The sequence below is a fragment of the Xyrauchen texanus genome, chromosome 39, assembly GCF_025860055.1.
Source record: "Xyrauchen texanus isolate HMW12.3.18 chromosome 39, RBS_HiC_50CHRs, whole genome shotgun sequence".
Taxonomy (NCBI): domain Eukaryota; kingdom Metazoa; phylum Chordata; class Actinopteri; order Cypriniformes; family Catostomidae; genus Xyrauchen; species Xyrauchen texanus.
In genome coordinates this window covers 29,002,333-29,021,366 of record NC_068314.1, presented here as the reverse complement: position 1 = coordinate 29,021,366, position 19,034 = coordinate 29,002,333, and the positions used below count along the sequence as shown (strand labels likewise).

The 19,034-nt window shown below is 38.0% G+C and overlaps 1 protein-coding gene across 10 annotated transcripts in view; it reads right to left on the bottom strand.

Annotated features, from left to right (window-relative positions):
- Positions 1-548: 548 nt before the first annotated feature.
- The window catches only part of ppfia4 (PTPRF interacting protein alpha 4), a 152,783-nt gene continuing 134,297 nt past the window's right edge, over positions 549-19,034 (bottom strand). For 4 of the 10 annotated variants that reach the window (XM_052111620.1, XM_052111617.1, XM_052111615.1 and 1 more), the window contains 14 exons: positions 18,898-19,028; positions 18,204-18,322; positions 17,988-18,069; positions 13,333-13,414; positions 12,932-13,132; positions 11,450-11,512; positions 11,142-11,168; positions 10,622-10,797; positions 10,180-10,277; positions 9,419-9,594; positions 9,182-9,250; positions 8,441-8,621; positions 7,486-7,582; positions 549-1,683 (listed from right to left, as the gene is read on the bottom strand). In XM_052111620.1, coding sequence (XP_051967580.1) covers positions 7,521-7,582; positions 8,441-8,621; positions 9,182-9,250; positions 9,419-9,594; positions 10,180-10,277; positions 10,622-10,797; positions 11,142-11,168; positions 11,450-11,512; positions 12,932-13,132; positions 13,333-13,414; positions 17,988-18,069; positions 18,204-18,322; positions 18,898-19,028 — 1,467 coding nt within the window. In that variant the 3' untranslated portion in view covers positions 549-1,683; positions 7,486-7,520. The remainder of the gene's footprint in view (positions 1,684-7,485; positions 7,583-8,440; positions 8,622-9,181; positions 9,251-9,418; positions 9,595-10,179; positions 10,278-10,621; positions 10,798-11,141; positions 11,169-11,449; positions 11,513-12,931; positions 13,133-13,332; positions 13,415-17,987; positions 18,070-18,203; positions 18,323-18,897; positions 19,029-19,034) is intronic. The other 6 variants (XM_052111616.1, XM_052111619.1, XM_052111623.1 and 3 more) reach the window with 6 other exon arrangements.

Below are 19,034 nucleotides of genomic sequence, written 5' to 3'. Positions count from 1 at the left end.
GGTACGCTTACGGGATTTCCATTCATGGCAGTGCAGCTTCTATCTACTTGAATGGGGAAAGACAAAAATCTCAAAAACGGTTGGGCAACATTACAATCAAAGAACATATTTCAAATCAGCAATAAAATTTGACAACACTGGTATCATTCATTGTGCTTCTTTACCCCAAATAACAACATTTTCGATGATTGATTAGCGATGTCTGTATCTAAAAGGTGATTGGCTCTTTTACCTGTAAGGCAGGACTTCCTTTCTAATCCATTGACGCAAGAGCTTCTTAGTTGGTCATTCCAATTTCTCCCATTCATTTTAACAGAAGTGGCACATCTCTGTTAAATAGTCTCTGTCTATGCTCCCTTCAGAGTGCAAACATTAAGAGCTCTGTCCATCGAGTGAGTAGGGCATTGGGATGATAATTTTCGATGGGAATTCACTCTATTATGCGCACCTGCAAATCTGACACAATCATTCTTTTATTAGAATATGATTAATTTGATAAGGATGAAAAACCTGGGCATATTTAATTTGTTTAATGTATAAAAGGAAAAAACAGTCACTTATAATAATATTTTTTAATAGAGAGCACTTTTGAAAGTAAGAATAAGATTTGTCAGCGTTCTGTAACACTTAAAATACACATACATACATTTACACATACAGTACAGTAGCTGCCACAATAGCACGATACATCCTATGAATTATACAGAAAATATTGTATTAAAAAAAATTTAAAAAATGCCCAACAGACTGATGCACCCTCATAATGTGTTTATTCTTTTGATCTAAGGTAGGTTAATGAAGAATAATTTGCTCCCAAATAGATCTTGAAGTGCATGTGACAGCACCAAGATGGTCAAATCAAAACAGGCTCCAAGATATTTTGCAGGTCACACATGCTGGAAATCTTGTTTTCTCTCCTGATGCTGTGAACTGAAGTCTATTGCTTTCCCAGGTGCTTTAGCATCTTGGCTTTATTCAAGACTGTCTACCTTTGAGAGCATAAAATGTTATAACATATGAATAGTGATCATTTCAACTCACAGCTAAAGTCCTGGAAGTGTGTGGACTCGAGCTCTACATGTGGATAAGCACTGCTGATGTGAACACATACACACCATTCTCCAGTCCCCACTGGTGCTTAAGACACCGACTACAAGTGTAACACCGTTATACCAGACAGAGCTGTCTAACCGACAGAAAACAGTCACAACTGAGATTTAAAAATTCATATAATAATGATATATTCATCTCCATATACAAGTCTGATATATATTTCCATAAAAAACATAATGGCATATTTTTCTCTTTTTAATATATACAGATAAAGATGCTGTTGATTAATATTTTGCATAACCAAAGGGGAAAAGCCTTATACAGTATAATGCCAACGACACACCCAAAGGAACAGACTAGCACTGACAGACTACGGGGCCAAGAACACCAGTTAAGTACAACCACCACAAAGACTATATAACTGGGATTAGTGGTAAATGGTAAATCAGAGTTCATAATTCATCTTCTTGTCCCCCTCTATTGCACGGTGTCCAAGAAAGCTCTGGTGTCTATCAGGAAAGGGGAGGGGCAGAGGTGACCCCTCCCTCGTCCTTTCAAGCTGTCCCCAGAATTTGGCATATCATTCTCGAAAGGCCGCAAGCGTGTGTCCGTACAGGTAGTGGGAATGCACTGGCAGGGAAATGGAGGAATACAATTAGTAAAATAATATTTTTTTGTTTTTATTTGTTTTAACATTTTAGATGACATAATATCCCATAATTTTAACACCCAATAATCTCACAGCCTTAATATATACTTAATAAAACATGTAAAGAGAGAACAGTTGACAATTTCAGCTTAATTCTTTGCTTCTTCAGTATTCCAGTTATAGCATTAATGTAGACAGCTCAATAAAAGTTAAGCTTAATGTAGGCATAATGTTGTTTACCACAAAATTAATTTTACTTTAAAAAAAAAAAAAGAAAGAAATCTATAAAAAAGAGAGAGTCTTTTTCTACCATTCCCTCAGTGAAATCTGCTGGTGGTGAAATATTTACCTCAGCCATTGATATTAATAATGCTTTTAAAAAATGCTATCTTGATCTCTATAGTTCCACGTCTTCATCTACTGATGAGGTTATTAGAAACTTTGTGGAACCATTGGAACTTCCTAAACTGATGACTGTGCAAAATAATTCTCTTGATTCTGAGACAACCTTAGAGGAGCTTGTTGAGGTAATTAAGGCCTTATCTACAGGCAAGGCTCCAGGGGCAGATGGTTTGCCGCTGAATTTTTTAGATCTTATGCTTCAGAATTGGCTCCACTTTTGTTAGAAATTTATACAGAATCATTAAAGAATAGAAAGCTGCCCCCAACCATGACACAAGCACGGATCAGTCTGATTCTTAAAAAGGACAAACAGACAAGCGAGTGAAAAGTTACCGTCCAGTTTCCCTGATCCAGCTAGATGTAACATTTTGGCTAACCTATTAAGTAATTGTGGCAGGGCGGAGGGCGGGCCGGGTTGTGATCCTACACACCCGGCCCCGTATTAGGCTAATCAAGCTTTCGAGAGGGATAAAGGTCGACTGCAGAGTGGACCGTAAACGATCTCTCTCTCCCGCACGATCTTCTGCAGTCGACCTTTATCCCTCTTGAAGGCTTGATTAGCCTAATACGGGACCGGGTGAGTAGGATCCCGACCAGGCCCTGCCCTCCGCCCTGCCACAGTAATGTTATGACACCTCTTATACATATAGATCAGGTGGGGTTTATATGGTGCCATAGCTCTTCGGATAACATTAGGCATTCACAACATTCATCAATATCATGTGGTCAGTAGCGAATGATCAGTCTCTGGTCGCCGCCGCCAAAAAGGCGTTTGATATGGTAGAATGGGATTATCTTTTTAAGATATTGGAAATGTATGGGCTTGGGAGTACATTTATTGGTTGGATTAAGTTACTTTATAGACAGTAGTGGTACAAACAAATTGATTAATTTCAGATTATATTACTCTGAATAGAGTCTTGCCCTGGAACCATTAGCAGCCGCGATAAGAAAGGAGGATGATTTTCCAGGGGTGATGGTGGGAGGAGTGGCGCATAAGATTTTTCCATAAGCAGATGATATTTTATTATAAGTCTCCGACCCTACTAGATCTATGCCTTGCCTCCACAGAATTATTAATTCCTTTTACAAGTTCTCAGGATACAAAGTCAATTGATCTACACTCACCTAAAGGATTATTAGGAACACCTGTTCAATTTCTCATTAATGCAATTATCTAGTCAACCAATCACATGGCAGTTGCTTCAATACATTTAGGGGTGTGGTCCTGGTCAAGACAATCTCCTGAACTCCAAACTGAATGTCAGAATGGGAAAGAAAGGTGATTTAAGCAATTTTGAGCGTGGCATGGTTGTTGGTGCCAGACGGGCCGGTCTGAGTATTTCACAATCTGCTCAGTTACTGGGATTTTCACGCACAACCATTTCTAGGGTTTACAAAGAATGGTGTGAAAAGGGAAAAACATCCAGTATGCGGCAGTCCTGTGGGCTGAAAATGCCTTGTTGATGCTAGAGGTCAGAGGAGAATGGGCCGACTGATTCAAGCTGATAGAAGAGCAACTTTGCCTGAAATAACCACTCGTTACAACCGAGGTATGCAGCAAAGCATTTGTGAAGCCACAACACGCACAACCTTGAGGCGGATGGGCTACAACAGCAGAAGACCCCACCGGGTACCACTCATCTCCACTACAAATAGGAAAAAGAGGCTACAATTTGCAAGAGCTCACCAAAATTGGACAGTTGAAGACTGGAAAAATGTTGCCTGGTCTGATGAGTCTCGATTTCTGTTGAGACATTCAGATGGTAGAGTCAGAATTTGGCGTAAACAGAATGAGAACATGGATCCATCATGCCTTGTTACCACTGTGCAGGCTGGTGGTGTTTGTGTAATGGTGTGGGGGATGTTTTCTTGGCACACTTTAGGCCCCTTAGTGCCAATTGGACATCGTTTAAATGCCACGGCCTACCTGAGCATTGTTTCTGACCATGTCCATCCCTTTATGGCCACCATGTACCCATCCTCTGATGGCTACTTCCAGCAGGATAATGCACCATGTCACAAAGCTCGAATCATTTCAAATTGGTTTCTTGAACATGACAATGAGTTCACTGTACTAAAATGGCCCCCACAGTCACCAGATCTCAACCCAATAGAGCATCTTTGGGATGTGGTGGAACGGGAGCTTCGTGCCCTGGATGTGCATCCCACAAATCTCCATCAACTGCAAGATGCTATCCTATCAATATGGGCCAACATTTCTAAAGAATGCTTTCAGCACACCTTGTTGAATCAATGCCACGTAGAATTAAGGCAGTTCTGTAGGCGAAAGGGGGTCAAACACAGTATTAGTATGGTGTTCCTAATAATCCTTTAGGTGAGTGTAAATCCAAAGCTTTAGCTCTGACAGTGTACTGTCAAGTGACGGCCTTCCAGCCGGGCACCTTCCAGTGGCCCAAACAGGACATTAAGTATTTGGGTATTTTATTCCCAGCAAATTTGTCAGATTTAGTTAGAGTTAATTTTGACCCTTTAATAAAAAGGTTTTCGAGGGGTGGGCTTCATTACATTTATCCATGATTGGGAAGGTTGATGTTATTAAAATGAACTGTATTCCAAAATTCATCTACCTGATAGTCACTACCTATAGATTTCCCCCTCTCTTATTTGAAGCAATTTGATAGTATAGCAAATTCCTTCATTTGGAATGGTAAATGTCCCAATTCAAAAAATTTTGTTGAATTTTTTTGTTTTATTATTATGCACTCAGTCTCAGACATTTGGCTCATTGGTCGCTTCCACCTTAGAGAGCCCCTCTCTGGTTTTGTATTGAACAGGAAGTTCTTACCCCTATTTCGCCATTGCAAAGTCTTTATATCAAACTAATCTGAGAAGTTAAGTTACACCCCGTTATCTTGCATTTGCACTCGGTATGGACAAAAGTGTCCAGAGTGTTTAATTCGGAAATGTTACCTCGAGCATATGGCTGAACCCAAAATTATGTATTAGTAAGTCCCCTTTCTGCTAGTCAGAGTGGATTGTGAGGGAGGTTAATATATTCGGTGACCTATATGAGAGTGTTGAGATTCTTTGAAAATTTGGTTCAACATTTTGGGACTCCCAGATCTCAGTTCTTTAGGTATTTACAGCTGCGTCACCTGCTCTGTACTATTTTTGGGAGTAGCATACACCCCCCCTAAAGTGGCAGATACTCTGGGAGTGGTGATTACTGCTTTTGGAAAAGGTTATGAGGCAACAGTGTATTACTCATTGCTAATTCAGTGTCTGGGGGATGGAGCTTTAACTTCTCTCAAGAGATTATGGGAGAAATATTAAAACTTGGTATTGGAGGAGGGAGTGTGAGCTAGGATTCTAAAAAACTTCAAGTCTGCATCTAGAGATGCAAGGGTGGGCCTTATGCAATTCAAAATTTTACATAGATTATGTTGGACCCCCTCTAGATTGTACAGGCTTGGTCTTAAATACACACCCACCTGGTGGCGATGCCAATCAGAAGATGGAGACACAACCCATGTTTTCTGGTGGTGTGTTATGATCCAAGAGTTTTGGTTGAAGGTTCAGAGAGGGGCAGTGGAGAGGGAATTTTAGATTTAAATGTGTGTGATTATTATATATATATACATATTTCTTTATGTTTTTTTGTGTGTGTGTGTGTGTGTCTATAATCATGCATGACCACAGGGATGTTGTTGAGGTTCAGGGTGGGGTTGGGTATTGGGAGGGGTAAGAGTGGGGGTTAAAGGTTGATTCAGTGTATATTTGATTTCTTTTCTTTGTTATCTGTATGAATCAATAATAAAAAAAATATGTTAATCAGAAAAAAAGCTAAAATCTGGGGTACATTGAAGCACTTACAATGGAAGTGACAGGACCAATCCGTAAATGTTAAAATACTAAAAGTATAGTTTAAAATTTTTAAAAGCATAGTCATAAGATGTTATCAATAGTGTAGTAACATGATTTTAGTGTCATAATATCGCTTACTAACCTTTTCTGTGTAAACTTATATACAATTTTACAACTTTGTTGCCATGACGGCTTAATGGCATAACCCTAAAACGGCCATTAAACCGTCAATTTAAACAACTTTACAGCACAAAAAATACATACGTTTTAACAAAATAATTAATGTAAGTGCTTCTATAAAAACATTATACAATAGGTTCACATTTCTGCCTTTTAACTTCTAAAGAAAATGAGGAACGAGTCGAAATTTATTTTTGTGTTAGTAAAAATAATGCCACAAATCCTGTCCATTGAGCTTAACTTGTCCTGAACCTGGAATATTAATCTAAGCAGAAAGCTTTTATGATCAAAAACCTGAAACACTAAAAGCAACCTTTTATAGACTATTTACACTGAAAGAACTGAAGTGGCCCAGTACAAGTACAAGGCCACTCGGGGGCTGACAAATAGCTAATGTTGTTTGACTTCATGTTTACTGATGCTTAATGAAGTGTGTAAAGGAGAGTAAATATACTTAAAATTAGACTTTCGTCAAAATAAATGCAATAAGCAATCCAAAAGTAATCAGACTAGATTACCTAAATATGCAATTTAAAAGATAACATTATCAATTACAATTTTAATTCAGTAGCAGATTACATTTCAGAAGTAATCTACCCAACATTGCCCAATGGTTAAAAATTAGACTTTGAATGGGCCAATATAGAAAATCAAAACAATTATGCATAATTTTAGTTCAGTCATGGCAACTCTCAGAAAGATTTAGCATGTTAATGTGGGTATGACAGATTGATAGGGTATTGGTCTTGGCAGACTAGATCTGCTACGCTGCTGTTGCAGAGCAGGTACGGAGATTTGCTGCCGCTAGAACATACATAGACATATGTAGTTAAGCATGTGGACATGCTGCTGTTGCACAGATAGAAAAACACAAAACATGCTGCATCAAGCATGTACGACATGCTGCTGCACAATTAGACATAAATACAATCCGCAAATAGCAGATCTAGACATGTGTAGCTGGGGAGGAGGAGGGTTTAAGAGAATATGTTCACAATGCACTGCAGTAAAATTGGCTTACTTACAAACTGAGCAAATTTAAATGTTAGGCAAAGAGAGAGTACACAAGTTGATTGGCTACCCAATTACATGTCAAATGACCTATCAGCTTACATCATGTGACCAATTGGTGAGCGTGCTGACTGGCTAATAGAAAGCTTCCAAGAATCAGCTTACGCCATTCAGAGTTTCATGCCTGAACTTGGTCATTTAATAAAATTAAATCAATTTATTTCAGAGGGAAAACCCAAACAAAGTGGGGGGAGTAGCTGTGTAGACAGATCTGTTGATTATGATGCATCCAATATAGACACAGTGTCACTAAACCTCTAGCTCACTATTCTTTAGTTGAGAGGCTACAGTGAAGATCTTACCTGTTCGTGTGAGTGCAGTGATTAGTAAAAGCAATTTAGCAGGAGTAAGTCCTTACAGCTGAGGGGTCTAGTCTCTGCGAGGCCGGAGGACCGGCTGCTGAACCACAGAGACAAAGAGGGGGAAAAACATGCAGTGAGTTCGGGGACGCGAACTGTCAATGCATGGTTAGGCTTGGTGTTTGTCTCTTTGTTTCATCAATTCTAACAGTGCCGTTAATATTAGCTATGTAAGACACAGTCATGCTTTCACAGTCAATAAGCATACATGTTTTGCAACTGCAGCAAGTAGTGTTGACAAGGGTTTTCAAACTTTCTGAAGCCAAAGACCCCGAAATATGATAATCACATTGCAAAGGAACCCCCTTTAAAAAATATAAAGGCACCAATATATTTTTGTGTATAAAGAGCCCTTTCTTATGTGTGAGAAAAATAGGCAGCCTAAGCATGATTTTATAAATCATATGTAATGTTGTTTTCAGAATCACATAATTGCCTGTACTAAAACAAAATAAATAATTTAAATACTCTCTTAAAAATATTTACTTGGCATTACATTTACAGCTTGTCTTTTTTTCTGCCCACTATTAATGGAGGATCTGTAAATCTGTATAAAATAAATGTAGATTTGTTTTTATGTCTTAATGTTAAAAAATAACTAAGGCTGTCAATAGAATAAAACATTGCAATTAATCTCATGATTTCCATCTTAGACTGAAAGCAAAGTAGAACAGTAATGTCAAATTCGATAAATGTTAATGTTTTTCCAAAATAATAATAATAATAACAATAATAATTTTCGGCCGAGCCCAGTTTGAAAACACCTGTTGCAAGATATCTTGTTAAAGAGTTAACTAAAGGCACTCGTTGTTAGTACTGTACTGCAACCATTGCAACATGCTAATGGCAATGTTGAACTCATTTCACCCCTGTAAAACAGCTAACCCCCCCTTTCTACCTTCTGGTTGCAGCTGTTTCTTAGGCACAGCAACCATGGATGAGGGAATGGACATGGTGTTGAGGCGGAAGCCAGCGGGAAGAGTCTCTATGGACCCTGCCATCATACCCAGACCCTGGCCATCTCTTGGCCTGAAGCGCTTACGCCACGATGGAGACCTTCGGAATGACTTATCATCACACTGTTGAAAAGGATAAAAAAGTTACTTTGTATTTTTGCATAATTTTTTATTATATATTATAGTTGCATCTGTTACACAGATGTAAAATAAATAAAGAAATACATAAATTGCCATTATGTCTTTGTTTCATTAAAAAGCTGTATCCTCCATTAAGATATGTTGAAATCTCAAGCCACTTTTTGTCTTACTATATATGTTTGTATAGTAAAAATTATAAATGTTTAAAATGATTAAATTAAATAATAGGTACCCGACATAAAAATGAAAAGACACCCTGTAATTTCTGTAAAATGATTAAAACAATGACTTTAAATGAAATCCTGCAAACATAAATTACTTTGATTGGTCCATCCTGACCAGCTGAAAAAGGTAACATTCTGACTGCATCTATATGCTGCTTTAGCAGCGGTCTGGATGATATTTTGCACCTCAATTATTATTGCCCCATTCAAAATACACATGTACACATGTCAGCAGTCTGATTTATTGGACTTCTTGTGATACAGATAATTACATGAAATTTAGCTGAAATTCAAACTAGAATTTAAAACTTCACCAACCTCTTCCAGGCGCCGGTCTGTTCCCAATGCCAAGAGATTACAGAACTCCCTCTCCAGAATCTGCCTGGCCTAAGAGAGAGATACATCAGAGATTCATGTCTTTGGAATGGCCCTCAGTATGCTGGAAAACCATATCAACTGAGAGAGACAGAGTGAGTTTGATACTAGAACATCAAATGGCTGTCCTAGAATGGCAGCCTGGTACGGTATCATTTAAAACATCTGTGTGAACCTCACCTGGGTGTTCTGCATTGGGATCTGTAGAATGAGGGCCAAGCTGCTAAAGTCGAAGGTCTCATCTAGGGCAACAAGAGCTCCATGCACCCCACTCTCCAGCAGATTATTACTGTACTCCTTCAAACCGATGTTCTGTATCCACTGCATAACATGATCATTGGTCCACACCAGGGTATCTGGGAGTGCAAAACGGTACAATGATTTGATATTTTATTCTAAAGGCACTTTCTTCAAAATGGCTCATTGTTTTTTCATTAAGATGCCTCAAAATACTTACATTGTACTCTGTGCAGTAAACATCAATTAAGCAAATCTTTAAAGGGCCTGTGTATAAACTGTACTATTTAGAAATATCTGTGTTTAGGTAACAGTATATGTGCAGTGTGATCATTTTGCACAGCTGGCTAGCCTCCTTTTTCTTTGTACAATTCTGCGTGTAATGTGCTTAAGCGTGTGTATGTCTTAAGCAGTTGGTGCGTGTGTCTTTAGCAAAGAAGATGAATGATTTTAAAAAGCTGTGACAGCTGTGTCAAGTTCAAGTGTTATGATAAAGTTCAGCCGGGCGCCGTCCCTTTAAATGGATTTGACACTAAAAAGCTCAGCTGTTGACCTCAAACTTTCCAGTCCACAAAATGTGGTTAACAGGTATGGCCACTAGATGGTGATATTTCCAAGTACTAATGTATCCAGAGTGCAATGATAATTTGCTTCAAGGCAGATGTGAGATAAGTTCAGTAATGATTGTCTGTCTGCAGAGTTACCTTTGATGTCATTTTGGAAATCTTCTCTTCGTCGCTCTAACTCTTTCCTATCATAGTTCAGCCTCTTCATGCACATGATGCCATAGTGCAAACTAGCCCTGTAAAAAAATCAAAAATCAAAAAATCAAATAATGCAAAAAATAAAAAAACACCAAACGAAACAAAAACAAAAGGCAAAATAAAACAAAGCAAAGCAAAACCAAACAATAGGAAATGAAATTAAACAAAACACAAAAGCAAATAAATAAATACAAAATTTACAAAAATTAAACAAGTGAAGAGAAACAATAAACAAAGCAAAGCAAAAAAACAAAACAACAACAACAAAAAAGTAAAACAACATAAAACAAAACAGTGTGAAGAGTATTACACTTTAGTACGTGAACGTAAGGCTAACTATTATTAGGCTAGTTCAAAATTAGCAACAATGGATATTGTGTACCTATGGAAGCTGTCCACCATCTTAAGGTGTGTCCGCAGGTCTTTCTTAGTCAGGTGGTCCAGCATACGAGCGTCCACCAGGCACTCCATGAAGTAGCTACGGTACTGAGGCAGGCCAAGACTGGGAAGCCACTCGTTCCCAATCCACTCATGGTTCATGTCACCATATGCTAGAGTCTGAGAAAGAGAATATACATTATATGCTATTAATTGGGTCTTAAGTGGGATTAATTAATTGTAAATCATTGATGTAGAGACAATATTCAATCTTACAGTACATACAGACTTGATCTATTCTTAATTATTCCAACAAATGTGGGTATTTCAGGCATAAAAATTGCATATATTCATATGACATTCTCTTGAGCTCTCAACCTATTCCATATGAAGTTTGTACATTTCTTCTCAGGCCATGAATAATATTACAGATCTGTATTGAAAGTCTTCATTCTAGAAAAAAAAGGTTAATGGTGAGGTCAGTGGAAGGCTCTCTGTCATTGAAAGGCAGAGAGCTCTCTCACCTGTGCCCAGCTTCCTTCCTCATTCTCCTGTCAGTCAAATCCCAGAGTGACAGCGTGTTAGAGCACAGAGGAGACACTGTTAGCAGTATACTCTTCCAGTTAAATAACAACCTGAGCTCAGCCCAGTTAGAGTAGAGAGAGTGGACACCAAGCAACAGCAATAGAGGTAATATTTATTGCAAATCCAATGAGTAAATACTGAATACTGTTGAGTACAGCACAAAACACAGTTAAACACATAAACATGCAAATATCACACACAAGTTTAAAAAGTGCACTGTTCGGGAAGTGGTCCCTGATGGACTAACCATTTTGGAGGAGGTTGCCATGTTTTCCATCTCCTCATGAGTCACCCACACATTTCCAGAAGACTGCACAGTGAAAAAGAAATATACACACACATACGATCACCCAAGGTGCATTCTTTATAATAATGTTATGAGTGTGTTTACAGTGACTCAATGTCTGAAATGGTATTCTGGAGTCCTGAATGTGACAGCCACTGGTTGTGCTATCTTCCTGTTTGCTCATCTCTAATTCAAGCCCCCAGAAAACAGAAGAAATGACAGAACTTAAGAGAAGGCCTCATTTTCTCAGAGTAATGAAAAAGAAATCAAACAAAGTTGGTTTAAACTGAGCAGGGCAAGATGAGATGGATATGCTCAGAGAAAGTGGGAAAAAAGACATTGGATCAGTTATAATTTTTCTTCTTCTTTTTTTGCGTTAAATTAATAGTTCAATGAATAGCAAAAATGTCAATTTTGTTATTATTTATTCACCCTCATGTTGTTCCAAACCTATACGACTTTATTCTGTGGAAAACAAAAAAGTGAATTTAAAAAAATAATTATTTTCAACATACAATAAAAGAGAAATGCTAGTCTTTAATAATAATATAATCTTCCCCTCCACCGAAGCTCTGAAATGGGCTTCAAAAATCAATGAGATTTGATGCCAAATGCCATTGGTCTTGTGACCTAAACATCATTGATATCAAACCTGATGCAACACAGCTAAAGGCACCATATTTGATTTGAGAGCTTCAGTCAAGGAGAACATTTCCAATAAGTAAATGCTTACATTTCAGTCTTTTAATTATTTGTATTATTTATTTGACAATGTCAGTTCCTATTAACTTTGACAGTATAAAATAGAAACCAGGATATTTTTTTTTTTTTTGTGATTTTCTCCCCTTTTCTCCCCAATTGGTAATGCCCAATTCCCAATGCGCTCTAAGACCTCGGGTGGCGTAGTGACTCTTATTGATGAATCTTATTTGCCTCCACGTCTGAGACCATCAATCCGCACATCTTATCAAGTGGATTGTTGAGTGCATAACCACGGTGACAGTGCGTGTGGAAGCTCGCACTATTCTCCACGGCATCAACGCACAACTCACCACGTGCCCCACTGAGAGCAAGAACCATATTATAGCGATCACGAGGAGGTTACCCCATGCGACTCTACCCTCCCTAGCAACCGGGCCAATTTGGTTGCTTAGGAGACCTGGCTGGAGTCACTCAGTACACCCTGGATTCGAGCATGTGACTCCAGGGATGGTAGTCGGTGGGTTTGAGTCCAGGCTGGCTGGATTCAAACCCACATTTCCCACATGAGCACCAGAGCTCAATGTGTCTGAATGTTACATGCTAACTGGTAGACTACAGCATTGAGTAAAACTGTGAGAAGGATACATTTAAATTGACATATGATCAGCCCTGACTAACTTTTGTCTTATATTTGTTTGACTGTACATACATAAGTGAGTAGTTTAAGGGCAGCGCACTTACTGTACGTGAGGTGAGAGGAGCTGATGGACTAGTCAGTGACACCATCTCTTGAATTGCCAGTCTCAGCTTCAACCGATGAAGTGGGTTGCTGATACCGATCTCTCGCTGAATCTCTGTATCCGACAGCGCCGACATGATGGCACCACTCTTTACGTTGGCACGACACGCCGCCACGTACCAAGCTGGCATGCCCACCCACAGCTGGAAGATGCCAGAGAAAAGATCGTCAAAACACATCTTCGTTATCTCCCTCATCATCTGAGCGAGTGAGTAATTATCGTAATTATTGTCATCCGCATCCACCTCCCCCAGTGATTTGTGTGATTACAATCATGGAGATCATGAGTGCTGTGCTCATTACTGCACTGTGTTAGGGATTATGGGGGCTGATCTCTTTGTACCTCGAGCCAGGAGACCACAGTGGGGCCGTCCCACTGAGCGAAAGGAAGTCCTTTCCTCCTGGCATCCTCCAGCAACTCATGCCTGTTAGAAGACAAAAAAGGTCAATGCTTGGAAGAAATCCTGTATTACCCCAAACTCAAATCAGTCTGAACATTGGAAGCATAGACAATTGTGGTTGACACATATGGGGTATCTAAAGCGACAGTGATGGAAATTATATTTCTAACGTTTTTGAAAGCTTATTCTTTTCCCACTAAGCATCACTTTTCTCATATTTTACTTCAAACATGCTCTTCACTGACACTTTCTGATGTGGTAAACAAACCCACTAGCTGATTAGGGGCAACATTTTTAGAAATGAATAGAAATCATTTTCAAACAATAAATATTGAGATAGTTTATTTCACTTTTTTCTTTTTTAGATTATCATCATTTTATGTAATCATTTCTATTTTCATAATGGATTTCATAAATGCATTTAAAAAGTACCAAAAATACTTGATGAAAGGCCTGGTAAAAGGTTTCTAGTTCAGTTTTAATGAGACCATCATAACACAATAAATAAACAAATAAATAAATACATAAATAATAATAAAAAAGGAAATTTGTTCTGTTAAAATAATTTGAATACAAAATCAACCCATGGGATTTGAAAGTTCGTTCATTTGTTCTATCTATCTATCTATCTATCTATCTATCTATCTATCTATCTATCTATCTATCTATCTATCTATCTATCTATCTATCTATCTATCTATCTATCTGCCTGTCTGATTATAATGGTTAGTTCTGGTCCTCGAATCTGATTGGAAGACAGACATTCCATGAGTACTGATGTTCTCACACCATCAGCACTCGGACACTTCACTGTGTGTATCACTCTGCTTGTGTTAGTGGCATTCTACACTTAAGTGTAGAATGTGTAGATCTGTTGAGCTATATGTGTGTCTTTATAATTCATATTGTGACATTACATATTTTAGCCAGCAGGAGGCTGCAAAAGACCATTTTTGTGTTTAATTTTAGCCAGTTGGTGATGTGAATCAGCATCACGCAGTGTTTACATTCAACAGCACTATGTGATCACTCGTATTATTACTACACTACTAAAGCCAGGAAATAGCTTTAAACAGCTTTAAACTAACAACTTCAGCTTTAAGGCTCATCACAGCTGAGGGACACAACAGACTGATTAATTACACAAACTCAAGGCGCTTACCTCTTTCCGGAGTTTCCACATTGGAGAGGAAATACTGTTCAAAATGGCGGAGGAGTTTGCGGTTTCTATAATGGTAGCTCAGGCTACTGAGAAATAGGGAGAAACACACCCACTCTGACGACTATTTTTTAGGATGAATTTCACCAAAATAACATTATCTTCAGAAAGCTGACTAACAGACTACAGCATCATCAACAGGTGATCCATCTCTCTCTCTCTCTCTCTCTCTCTACACACACACACACACACACACACACACACACACACACACACACACAGTTGTGTTTCCATGTTTTATGAGGACTTTCCATAGACATAATGGTTTTTATACTGTACAAACTTTATATTCTATCCCCTAAACCTAACCCTACCCCTAAACCTAACCCTCACAGAAAACATTCTGCATTTTTACATTTTCAAAAAACATAATTTAGTATGATTTATAAGCTGTTTTCCTCATGGGGACCGACAAAATGTCCCCACAAGGTCAAACATTTCGGGTTTTACTATCCTTATGGGGACATTTGGTCCCCACAAAGTGATAAATACACGCTCACACACACACACACACACACACACACACACACACACACACACACACACACACACACACACACACACACCCACAGAGAAACAACCCAAGCTGTGATACTAGTTCTGAAGTGATGTTTTTTGAGAGGCTTGGACACATTATTTGTTTTGAACCAGTAACGGCAGATTCTGATTCATCGCATAAGAAAGTAGTTCCATGCACAAATAAATTTTTTATGACCATACTCAGTATTTTTATACTTTTTTTTACATTTACTTGTTCATTGAACTGTTGTATATAAGATGTTATATACAACAACTGTTTATATAACAACTGTTGTATATCACACTCACAATTGTGCTATATGGCCCTAATTCATCACTGCTGATATAGGGCAACATTGCATTCTTGCTCGTGTGATATTGCTTAAATACAATTTATATATATATACATATACTGGCAACCAAAAGTTTGGAATAATGTAAACATTTTGCTCTTATGGAAAAAAATTGGTACTTTTATTCACCAAAGTGGCATTCAGCTGATCACAATCTATAGTCAGGACATTAATAACGTGAACAATTACTATTACAATTTGAAAAACATGTTCAGAACTTCTTAAACTACTTCAAAGAGGTTTCATCAAAAATTCTCCATGTGCAGCAATAAGAGATTTGTAGATCCTTGGCTTTCTAGCTGTCAGTTTGTCCAGATATTCAGGTGACATTTCATCCCACGCCTCCAGTAGCACTTGCCATAGATGTGGCTGTCTTGTCAGGCACTTCTCACGCACTTTACAGTCTAGCTGATCCCACAAAAGCTCAATGGGGTTAAGATCCATAACACTCTTTTCCAATTATCTGTTGACCAATGTCTGTGTTTCTTTGCCCACTATAACCTTTTTGTTTTTCTGTTTCAAAAGTGGCCTTTTCTTTGCAATTATTACCATTAGGCCTGCACCCCCGAGTCCTCTCTTTACTGTTGTACATGAAACTGGTGTTGAGCAGGTAGAATTCAATGAAGCTGTCAGCTGAGGACATGTGAGGCGACTATTTCTCAAACTAGAGACGCTAATGTACTTATCCTCTTGTTTAGTTGTTCATCCGACCTTCCACATCTCTTTCTGTCCTTGTTAGAGCCAGTTGTCCTTTGTCTTTGAAGACCGTAATGTACACATTTGTATGAAATCTTTAGTTCTTTAGCAATTTCAAGCATTGTATCGCCTTCATTCCTCAAAACAATGATTGACTGATGAGTTTCTAGAGAAAGCTGTTTCTTTTTTGCCATTTTTTACCTAATATTGACCTTAAGACATGCCAGTCTATTTCATACTGTGACAACTCAAAAACAAACACAAATACAATGTTAAGCTTCATTTAATGAACCAAATAGCTTTCAGCTGTGTTTGATATAATGACAAGGGATTTTCTAGTACCAAATTAGCAATTTATCATGATTACTCAAGGATAAGGTGTTGGAGTAATGGCTGCTGGAAATGGGGCTTGTCTAGGTTTGATCAAAAATAACTTTTTTCAAATAGTGATGGTGCTGTTTTTTACATCAGTAATGTCCTGACTATACTTTGTGATCAGTTGAATGCCACTTTGGGGAATTAAGTACAATTTCCTTCCAAAAAAGCAAAATCTGTAAATTATTCCAAATATATCTATATATATTAGGACTGTCAATTTAACGACAAAAAACATTTACGCAATTAATCGCAATGCCCCCTTGACCATAATATGGAAGATTCCTTTTTTTAAGGAAAGCTTGTAGTACCACCTGTTTACTCCAGAGGGCAGTATGTGAAACTTGCTGTATGGCAATGCGCAGTTTATACGGTGAAGAAAACATCCATCCAGCAGACAGAACAACACAAACATGTGTTACGTTCTTGCGTTCAAAACACTTGATGGAGCGCAAATCCGAACTAAGGAATCTCAATATGTGTTTAAGTATTAAACTATATTTAACTTGACACAGTGACCTAAAAATATATGTTTATGATGCAACGCACCGAGACGCTACACAAGCATGTCTGACGCAGGTGTACATTGACGGGTCCTTAAACAAGCCCTCATAATAAATCTCGAACTGATTGACAAATTCACTTGTGAAATGGATTGCTGTGAACTGTATGCCAATGATTGACTTACGTATGTTCAATAATATGGTAGTAAACAACACATTGTATTCTAAAGCCACTTTTTGTATTGTTTTATCCATGATTAACACTTCAGCCACAAGAATGTAATGCATCTGTAATGTAAATTATCTGAATATTTTTTATTTTATATATATATATATATATATATATATATATATATATATATATATATATATTTATATTTAAAGATAACTATGTATCATTATTTCATCATTATATATTGAATTATTTTTATTATTTTCTCAGCAAATATTTGTATATGCGATTAATCGCGATTAATTAATAGGGACACCATGTAATTAATTTGATAAAACATTTTTATCGATTGACAGCCCTAATATATATATACACATACAGTATAGGCCCTAATATATATATATACACATACATATTAACCTAAGTGGTGGTTCCCTCTAGTATTAATTCCAAAACCAAGCAACAGCGATATGATATGACTCCACAAAGAGTACAGTAAAGTATCCTCAAATGAGGCTTTCTGGTCCTGTTATTAGCCTATTATTAAATGTTATTTATTCACTTGTTTATCTACAGATAATGGCAATTTGCCATCCAATTGATTGTTAATTTGCTTTAACTGAGCTGTGTAATTAGGTTATAAGGATAAGGTCAGGTTAGTGAATGCCTCAGGATGATGTGAAAAGTGTAAGGATGAAGGGACCACTCTTCCTGAGTGAGAATTAGAAAGGGACACCAGAGGAGATCAGGGGAGACCTACTTTTTCTTCATCCTGCGGTCTCTCTCTGCCTGTGTGCCCAGTTTGCTCAAGGTCATGGTATCTCCAATACCCATCTCGAAATCTGTTTATCACAACATACAGTATGAGGTAAACACAAAACTCAACTTATGGTTAGTTAAGGGGTATACAGTCTTCATTTACTGTTTCTATGCAATCATAATAATAATAACAATAAAAAATTATTGGAATAGTTACCTGGAATAGCAGGTGGTGTCATCTGGCCGTCCTTGCTCATTGGCTGGTCAAAACGTGCTTTTTCCTTCTTGCCAAAGAGACGGCCGATGGAGGACTTTATGCCCTTCTTTTTGTTTCCCCTAGGCATAGAGAGAGAGAGAAAGAGAGATATTTTGTGTCTTATTTTCACACTTAGGGGCCGTTCAAACAGAATGCATTAGATTCAAAAACGGCGAGAAGCAAGTCTGATGAAATGTGTACAATCAACAACACAGAAAAATAGTGCAGTAGAATGCAAAAACCCATCCTGTATGAATGGCCTTATACTGTGTACCATTCTCTTTTCATGCATTATTATTTAAAATTGCTCATTTAAATATCACAGCTAACAGTGTAATCAATGTAGATTCTACATTTGACACGGCGTCACTGATGGCCAAATTATTATTAATATTTTTAAACAAAAGATACAGAGACCATCGTTACTATTAGACAAATGTGGACAAGAAGATGAACAAAGGCATGCTGACAGTAATTAACTTGTTTATAGAGCCATAGTCTCAAGAGAAGTTGAGTGGATGTGTGTGTGTGTGTGTGTGTGTCTGTGCCTGTAACAAACTCTCATCTGTCCTCAAGCGAGCCTGCTAGGTAAATGATGTCTAATCTAGTTCAGTCAGGGACGTGATTGGCTGTGGGTGTGTGTGAGTGTATTTACCCTCGGCCATCATCAAGGCTTCCTGTTAGCTGAGCAAAGTTCATTTGGTCTAGTCTGAGGCTGCGAGGGGAGGAGGGGGGCGATGTCTCACAATTTATGGTTGCCTTGTCCTCTCGAGCCTCCACGGGGGACTAGGA